This window comes from Brachyhypopomus gauderio, chromosome 15 (genome assembly GCF_052324685.1).
Source record: "Brachyhypopomus gauderio isolate BG-103 chromosome 15, BGAUD_0.2, whole genome shotgun sequence".
NCBI classification, from domain to species: Eukaryota; Metazoa; Chordata; class Actinopteri; order Gymnotiformes; family Hypopomidae; genus Brachyhypopomus; species Brachyhypopomus gauderio.
In genome coordinates this window covers 372,501-382,500 of record NC_135225.1, presented here as the reverse complement: position 1 = coordinate 382,500, position 10,000 = coordinate 372,501, and the positions used below count along the sequence as shown (strand labels likewise).

The window sequence follows — 10,000 nt, the reverse complement described above, 5'->3', positions numbered from 1 at the left end:
TCTATCAGGTTGAGGTCAGGACTTTGTGCACTGGTGGTCATGTTGGAAGAGGAAGGGACCAGCTCCAAACTGTTCACACAAAGTTGGGAGCATGGAATTGTCCAAAATATCTTGGTATGCTGAAGCATTCAGAATCTGTTCTAGCTGCAAAGGGTGGACCAACGTCATATTGAACCCTATGGATTAGGAATGGGATGTTACTTAAGCTCATATGTGAGTCAATGAAAGTACTTGGCAATATAATGTGTGTGTGTGTGTGTGTGTGTGTGTGTGTGTGTGTGTGTGTGTGTGTGTGTGTGTGTGTGTGTGAGAGAGAGAGAGAGAGAGAGAGAGAGAAAGAGAAATTCGCCGTGGAGGCTTGGAGTTCTCTGCTAGCTTGGGGGTCCACTGGATTTGCCTGGGTGTTCCCACACACCCTCCTCTCCACCCACACACACTCTTGTGGCCCTTACCCTAACTATTCTGACCCTTACCCTAACCATTGTGACCCTTACCCTAACTATTCTGACCCTTACCCTAACTATTCTGACCCTTACCCTAACCATTGTGACCCTTACCCTAACTATTCTGACCCTTACCCTAACCATTGTGACCCTTACCCTAACTATTCTGACCCTTACCCTAACCATTCTGACCCTAACCATACTGACTGGATCATGAAGCCAAATTCTGCTGTGACTCACCCAGAGACACACCACAGAGACACCTGCTGTCATCCGCTCTGTCTTAACGTAGCCCTAAGTTTGGACAAGATTCCTCAAGGCCATCGGAACCATTATGACACCAGGCACAAGTGTTCGATGTAAGCCTTCACGTTGTAAGAAAGAGTGCCGAGGTTCAAATCCACATCTAAACACAAGGCCCAGAATGGCAGGTCCTAACGACCCTCCCCTGGCCTACTCTATCAGGTAAAACGTCCATTCCGTCTTCTTAATATTGAAACCGCACTTTTTGCGAAATACACAGAACACCTGCGAGAGCTGCTAATGTCTGCCATGCTGTCTCCTCCACTCCAAAGACCTTCACAAGCTTTCTGCTTCACGAGCAGTTTCCACGGTGATCTCCTCACCGCAAGAGGTTGGGCCACAGATGGTGGTTTATTGTTGCAAATAGGCAGCCTCGAAGTTTTACACCCTGGGTCAATGAATGGCTGGGCGCGGTAATTTCACCAAACACTGATTACCAGATGTTTTTCAAGGAACCCGACTGGAATACTTATGAAGTTGTCCTGACAGGGGCCTCGTAGAATTTCTAATGCAATCATGCCAGCTTCTAATAAGACCAATTAGGCACTAATGGACACCGGATATGGAGCCAACAACAATAATCTGCTTCCTACAGCCTCCTAGTGTTTGGTCTCTGTGGCGAGAAGCGTCTTTGGAACTGAGTGGTGTGATCAAGGCTCAGGGTGTCCAACAGACATGCAGGTGCGTCCCTCGTGGACGCAGGTGGGTCCCTCGTGGACGCTTCACTGCCCAGCAGGTGAATTTAAAACCTTGGGCTCTTCGGTGTGTCATAGCCCAGAACTTTTTTGATCATTTGTGGTAGAAGACACATGGTACACTGAGGAGATGGGCGTTTCCTGGCCCCTGTGTGGCCTTTCGCTGTAGGGCTGGAGTGGTAAAGGTTGATGTGTGCTGTGTTTCTCCTGTTCTGTCCTCTCAGGGTCGCCCGAGGAAGGCGGGAAGCCTTTCCAGTGTCCTGTGTGTGGCTTGGTCATTAAGAGGAAGAGCTACTGGAAGAGGCATATGGTGATACACACAGGCTTGAAAAGCCACCAGTGTCCCTTGTGTCCCTTCCGCTGCGCCCGCAAAGACAATCTCAAGTCACACATGAAGGTGAGATGGACCATCCCTAACCCTTGACCTTTGACCTTTTACATGCCTTCCACCTTTACCTTTGTCTTGAAATCCTTAGTTCATGTTCTAGTGTTCATGATCTAGTGTGGAATGTATGGCTAAGTGAACACACAGTACAGTCCAAAACAGACCTGTGTCACGGCTAAGAAGAGACACCAACAACTTTGTCCTGAATAGAATTGTAGTGTGTGTGTGTGTGTGTGTGTGTGTGTGTGTGTGTGTGTGTGTGTGTGTGTGTGTGTGTGTGTGTGTGTGTGTGTAATTTTAGTGTGTGTGTAATAACGTGGAGTCTTATAACTCTGTAGCTGTTGTTGCTGTAATGAAATGTGGCTTACTTTGGAGAATTGAAGTGACTGGATTGATTTATTCTTTTGTAAAGTCTGTTTGCACTAATCATTTTCCCTGAAAACTTTTTCCTGAGACATTGGTTTGCATTAACTGTTGGTCTAGTTTTAATCCTAACCCTTACCCAAAACCTTACCATACCCCTAACCCTAAACCTTACCCTACCCCTAACCCTTACCCTATCTCTAAACCTAGCCTTAACCAAAGCTTGTACCCTTTTGTCCTCTCTTCAGGTGCACCAGCACCAGGACCGTGGTGAGACGTTCCAGTGTGAACTTTGCCCTTTCACCTCGTCCCGCCACTTCAGCCTAAAGCTGCACATGCGTTGTCACCAGCACTTCCCTCGTCCTGACCTGAAGGTGAAGGAGGAGCCGTGTGCTGACGTGGACGAGGCGGAGGGAGACCAGAACATGGCCGCCTCGCCCTCACCTGCCCCGGACCACGCCCACCTGCCAGCATCCCCGGGCCAGCCCTCCGAGCACGTTCAGATCAAAGAGGAGCCGCAGGACGTGGCGGTGACCTGCCCGCTCGCTCCGCGCAGAGAGCGTCCTGGGAGCAGCGGCGGGTCGCTGGACCTGTCGGGCCGCAGGGTGAGCCCCTCCAGCTCCGCCTCGCTCTTCAGCCCTGACATCACCACCAAGACGGCCACGGACCTGCTGATGAAGCTGTCAGGTAGGACGCTGCTGTAGTGAGACGAGCACTCGGTTGGACGGAACCGGTAATGTCCAGAACAGCTGTTGAGATGCGGCTGGCTTGTCTGACAAATTCATCAAAATCCTGCAAAAAAATAGGAACACAATCACCCCACTGAAGTGCAGCCCAGTGGTTAGTGGAGCCTGTTGTGCACAAGCAGGAACGCTAGCGTAGCACAGAGACAGAGGGCAGACGTCACTCACCCTGTTCCTGTGTGTTGCCACCCTGTTTATGTTAAAGGGTTTTAGTTAAAAGTTACTGTGTGATGTTGAAGATTAATAGTTACATTATTCACTTTTTTGTTTAGTTATTTCACTATTTACTTCTTAATGTTTATATTGTTACTGTCCATTGCCAAGCTGAAGAGGGCGAGGATGAGGATGGTCCTCTCTGTGAGTCCTGCTTCCTCTCCTGGTTTCCTCCTCGTGCTGTAGGGAGTTTATTCTTACCTCTGTTGGCTTTGACTTGCTCACTGGGGGCTTGGACTTGGACATGTGTAACACTGCTTTGTGACAATAGCCTTTGTAAAAAGTGCTAAACAAATACATTTTACTTACTTACTATTATGACCTGCCACCCAACCTCGTAGAACCCCAACATCAAATAACCTGACCTCATATAACTCTAACCTCATAAATAATAATAATAATAATAATACATTTATTTTTTAATGGCGCCTTTCAAGTCACTCAAGGTCACCTTACATCTCACATAAAAAAAAAATAACAATAAACAGTAAACCCATACAGAGAATATATAAACAATCCACTTTGTAAAAAAAAAAAAAAAAAAAAAAAAACTCTAACCTCGTAGAACACTAACCTCAAATAACCTGACCTCATATAACTCTAACCTCATATAACTCTAACCTCATATAACTCTAACCTCGTAGAACACTAACCTCAAATAACCTGACCTCATATAACTCTAACCTCATATAACTCTAACCTCATATAACTCTAACCTCGTAGAACACTAACCTCAAATAACCTGACCTCATATAACTCTAACCTCATATAACTCTAACCTCATAGAGTCCTAACCAGAGCCGGAGTGGCTAATCGGGAGATTCGGGAGGATTCCCGATGGGCCGGCTCATGTCAATCTCTAGTTTGGGCCGATTGGGAGGGAAAAATAATTTTGGGCCGGATTTGGACATGAAACTCCCGGGCTGAAAATGTGTCCCACTCCGGCCCTGGTCCTAACCTCATATAACTCTAATCTTATATAACCCAACTTCATAGAACCCTAACCTTGAATAACTAACCTCATATAAAACAACCTCATATAACACTAACCTCATATAACCACCATTTAAAACTGGCCCAGAGATGTTGAAGGCTGCTTGAGGAAGGTCTACAGCAGTACTTCTGGAGTGATCCAGGAGAAATGTGGGGAAGAGCTGTCCTCACCACATGTCTGCTCCTCTGAAGACAACATGGCTCACAGGCCAACAGCCTGTGATCTGTGCCTGTAGTTCACAAATCCACTGAAAATCTTCAACATGAGAGTGTGCAGGTTACCCCGAACACTGTGAGCATGAAAGCGCATACGGAGATCCAGGAGTTCTCAACTGTTCTGTGGCACTGATGGGTTTCTGTAAAGGTCATTTATTTTATATATATATATATATATATATATATATATATATATATATATATATATATATATATATATATATATATATATGTGTATATGTCATACGCTTTCTCCGCTGTAAATCAAGCATGAAAACCGCATCGGTGTCTCAGAAGTAGTTTCTCCCTCTGCTGGTTTGTGTTGTGGCCCTGGTGGCTTCACACAAGCTCAGAGTTTACAGACGCCTTCTGCCAAAGGAGAAAATATCACTGGTTGAAGTCTAACAAGGTACAAGTAGAATTTCTACATCACATCACTTATACATGCTAAAATGTTATGGGAACGACTATGGGGGCATTAGGATCACTGCAGTAGAGTAGGGCATAATGGGCTGGGTGCAGTTGCAGTGTAAAACTGCCACCAATGGTGGTGGTGATGGAGGTGGTGGTGGAGGTGGTGGTGTGTGGTGGTGGTGGAGGTGGTGGTGGTGATGGTGGTGGAGGTGGTGGTGTGTGGTGGTGGTGGAGGTGGTGATGGTGGTGGAGGTGGTGGTGGTGATGGTGGTGGTGTGTGGTGGTGGTGGTGGAGGTGTTGGGGTGGGGTGAGAGGGGTGGTGGAGCTGGTGGTGGTGGTGTTGGGGTAGGGTGAGGGGGTGGTAGAGGTGGTGGTGTGTGGTGGAGGTGATGGTGGTGGTGGTGTGTGGTGGTGGTGTTGGGGTGGGGTGAGGGGGTGGTAGAGGTGGAGGTGGTGGTGGTGGTGGTGTTGGGGTGGTGGTGAGAGGGGAGGTGGTGGTGTGTGGTGGTGGTGTTGGGGTGGGGTGAGAGGGGAGGTGGTGGTGTGTGGTGGTGGTATTGGGGTGGGGTGAGGGGGTGGTAGAGGTGGAGGTGGTAGTGGTGGTGTTGGGGTGGTGGTGAGAGGGGAGGTGGTGGTGTGTGGTGGTGGTATTGGGGTGGGGTGAGAGGGGTGGTGGGGTGGTGAGGTGAGGGGGGTTGGGGTGGTCACCCGGGGTCCAACCACAGGGTCAGCAACATGGCTGCTGGTCGTCCACTTAATGCAGAGTAATTGGATTGAGATCTTGGCATGGAAAAAAAGGAAAAACCTTCACAACATTAGATTAATTAAAAATTCATGCATAATTCATAATTAAGGAGGAATCTGTAATTGGGCATGATTAGCGCCCTCGGCTCCAGAGTGTGACCCCCCTCCGGCTGGAACCATGGCTCCGCCCACCCCTCGCTGGAGTGTGTGTGTGTGTGTGTGCCCCCTTGCTGGAGTGTGTGTGTGTGTGTGTGTGTGTGTGTGTGTGCCCCCTTGCTGGAGTGTGTGTGTGTGTGTGTGTGTGTGTGTGTGTGTGTGTGTGTGTGCCCCCTTGCTGGAGTGAGTGTGTATGTGTGTGTGCGTGTGTGTGTGTGTGTGTGCGCGCCCTCGCTTGAGAGTGTGCACACACACAGGGCCGTGGGGGTGCAGTCACTGACACCCTGTACACTCCTGAACTCCCAATCAAGTATGCCATATGGGGTGAGCACACACCCAGTACACACCCAGTACACACCCAGCACACGCCCAGCACACACCCAGTACACGCCCAGTACACGCCCAGCACACCCCCAGCACACGCCCAGTAAACATCCAGCACACGCCCAGTACACGTCCAGTACACGCCCAGCACACACCCAGCACACACCCAGCACACGCCCAGTAAACACCCAGCACACGCCCAGTACACGCCCAGCACACGCCCAGCACAGGCCCAGCACACGCCCAGTACACACCCAGCACACACCCAGCACACGCCCAGTACACACCCAGTACACACCCAGCACACGCCCAGTACACACCCAGTACACACCCAGTACACACCCAGCACACGCCCAGCACACGCCCAGTACACACCCAGCACACACCCAGTACACACCCAGTACACACCCAGTACACACCCAGTACACACCCAGCACACGCCCAGTACACACCCAGTACACACCCAGCACACGCCCAGTACACGCCCAGTACACGCCCAGTACACGCCCAGCACACGCCCAGCACACACCCAGCACACACCCAGCACACGCCCAGTACACACCCAGTACACGCCCAGTACACACCCAGTACACACCCAGTACACACCCAGTACACGCCCAGTACACGCCCAGTACACACCCAGCACACACCCAGTACACACCCAGCACACACCCAGTACACACCCAGTACACACCCAGTACACACCCAGTACACACCCAGCACACACCCAGCACACGCCCAGTACACACCCAGCACACACCCAGTACACACCCAGTACACACCCAGCACACACCCAGCACACACCCAGTACACACCCAGCACACACCCAGTACACACCCAGTACACACCCAGTACACACCCAGCACACAGGTGGCAGGAGCGCTTTAGACATCAGCTTGGGCAGCGTTCAGAAGGGAGAGACGCTTCACATGGGGGAGGAGTGGAGGAGAGAACCATGTGAGGTGTAGTGGAGAGGGAGAAAGAGATGGAGGGAGAGAGATGGAGGGAGGGAGAGAGATGGAAGGAGGGAGGGAGAGAGATGGAAGGAGGGAGAGAGGGAGCACAGGGGGATTAAAGGAAAAGATGGACAAGCAGTGGATCAAATGACAGCGAGTGTTGGGTTAGTGGCTTTCACACCCCCAGGACGCCCCACCCCCGCTGAACTCTCCATGACCTCTGACATAATTGGACTATCTTTTGGGGGGGGGCAGCCTGGTCTTCTTGGGTCTGTTCGATCTCCTGTGATTCACACAGGCACCAGCAGACTCACTGTCCCGTTGATCCACATTCTGATTCAGAGATAAAAGGCCATTAAGTGCTTTGAAACGCGGTGCCCACCAGAACCCACACAAACACACACATCTCTCTCACACACACACACATACACACACACACACACACACCTCTCACACACATACCTCTCACACACACATACTTCACACACTCACACACATCACACACACACACATCACACACATACCTCTCACACACACACATACCTCAACAAACACACACACACATCACACACACACACATACCTCACACACACACATCACACACCTCTCACACACACACAACACACCTCACACACACCTCACACACATAAAGCACTTCACCCACACACCTCACCGACACACCTCACACACATAAAGCACTTCACCCACACACCTCACCGACACACCTCACACACACACCACATACCTCCCCACACCTCACACACACTCTACACCAGTGCTAGTGTGAGGGTTTGGCTCCAGGAGGCGATGGGGGCGGAGCCTACCTGCCCATTTTAATAGGTGATGACATGTCATTAATGAGTATTGTCTCAACTGTGTGTCCGAAGTATGTGTCTTGAGTAGATTAAGAAAGATAAAGCTGTGCAGAGGGAGGGAGAGAGAGAGAGAGAGAGAGTGAGTGAAGGATGAAGGAGTGTGAGTGTGTCCTGTTACTTGAAGCCCAGCAGAAGTTCCCCTTTACGTCTGAAGATCTCGTCCTGTTCATGTTTCAGCACAGAACTGGGTCATCACTTCACACACCCTCCAGCTCACCACGTTTAAGTGTGTCGGGAAGTGGAAGTTGGAGTGGACTGTGGATCACCTGCTACCACGAGCTGATCAACAGGGTGATGAACGGATGAAGTCTGCCACCTCAACCCAAATATGTGTTTGCTGTAGTGTGTAATTAATGGCTTGACTATTCTGTGTTATCAGGTTTTATCATTGTAGTGAATGGCTCTGATTCTCAGTTCATTACAGTAGGGTTATCATTACTCACCTTTTTCTTCAATGGATTATTATTGCCTATCGATTAATATGCACTGTGGATTATTATTGACTAGAGATTATATTTTAAGTATTAAGACTAGTGTTTTCTTGTCAGCATGGCTGGAACAAACGTTCAGTGCATCAATATGAACAAGCAAATGGAAACAGCTCTGGATTATAATACATATTTATTTCAGACCTGGATTATAATCTATGTTTATTTCAGTGGGTGCTGGTTTGTGGTTGGTGGAGACTGGAGACTTTGGCACCAAAGTGACCAGAGAGTGCTGAACATGGTGATATCACAAACACACTCACTAGTGCTGAACATGGTGATATCACAAACACACTCACTAGTGCTGAACATGGTGATATCACAAACACACTCACTAGTGCTGAACATCGTAATATTACAAACACACTAGTACTGAACATTGTGATATCACAAACACACTCACTAGTGCTGAACATGGTGATATCACAAACACACTCACTAGTGCTGAACATCATGATATCACAAACACACTCACTAGTGCTGAACATCGTGATATCACAAACGCACTCACTAGTGCTGAACATCGTGATATCACAAACACACTAACTAGTGATGAACATCGTGATATCACAAACACACTCACTAGTGCTGAACATCGTGATATCACAAACACACTTACTAGTGCTGAACATTGTGATATCATAAACACATTCACTAGTGCTGAACATCATGATATCAGGAGGTGTGTAACAGTGTGTGATGTAGGTGTGTAGCAGTGTGTGATGGAGGTTAGTGTTAGGGTTACATTTATGAAATTCTGATGGATAAAAAATTCGTTAATTTGGCACCCATGGTATGTTTGGTATGTAGGAGAGCTTTATGTATTCCAGCCTCTAAAAGCAGGAGAGAAACTCCCGGATGAAGCTGATACATTATTCAGTGCTCACTGGTACACGAATTCGAATGGAAATTTCTCCCTATTTTTAGCTGCAATCCAAAAGGTCACCAGAGTGGTGTGACTTTGTGTCTCTGCACTCACGTCTCCAACTTGTACTTCTCTGCGCACCTTTGAGAGGAGCGTGCACGTGTGTGTGTGTGTGTGTATAATGCCCTGTCCCTGTCTGATAGGACACGTGACCTGACACGCTCTTAATTAGAGGACGCCCTCCCAGGTGCTGACCGTACTCCGCTCCGTCCTCCTGCTGACACCTGACTGCTGACATTTCCAGCCGGTGTCTGACTCGCACCGCCCCGCCCACCGCCTGCTCCTCAGTGGGAAGGTCACAAGCTCTCCTCGCGGCGTGCGGTGAACGTCCACGCCGGTGTCCTGTCCCCCACCTCTGTCCCACGGGTCTGCCGGCCCACTCACCCCTCCCACTGCTGACCGCACCGGGCTGCGTCAGTGAGCAGCGAGCGGTGTAGAGTGATGACACGGAACCGCACGGTTACACAGAACTTGTTTACATGGGTTGGGCTGTGGGGCTTCAGACGTCTGCAGGGAGTAGTGTGGCCATGGGGAGAACCGCCACTATGGGGCGCTAGAGAAGAGATGGAAAATATTAAAACAGAAAATCGAAGATCAGCTAAAGAAAGGGGGGTGAGCAACGCTCTGTGTGTGTGTGTGTGTGGGGGGGGGGGGGTGTATGTGTGCGGGGTGTGTGTATATGTGTGTGGGGGGTGTGTGTGTGTGTGTGTGTCCAAGAGTGGCACCAGCTTGTATTCTTTCTTTGGCAATGGTAGAAAGTGGC

At 49.5% G+C, this 10,000-nt stretch overlaps 1 protein-coding gene across 7 annotated transcripts in view; it reads left to right on the top strand.

Annotated features, from left to right (window-relative positions):
- The window catches only part of znf827 (zinc finger protein 827), a 69,930-nt gene that overhangs the window by 17,802 nt on the left and 42,128 nt on the right, over positions 1-10,000 (top strand). For all 7 annotated transcript variants that reach the window (XR_013121372.1, XR_013121373.1, XM_076975061.1 and 4 more), the window contains exons 3-4: positions 1,666-1,838; positions 2,438-2,876. Coding sequence is in view for 5 of the 7 variants with exons in the window: in XM_076975061.1 (XP_076831176.1) it covers positions 1,666-1,838; positions 2,438-2,876 (612 nt within the window). In the remaining 2 variants the exon portion in view is untranslated. The remainder of the gene's footprint in view (positions 1-1,665; positions 1,839-2,437; positions 2,877-10,000) is intronic.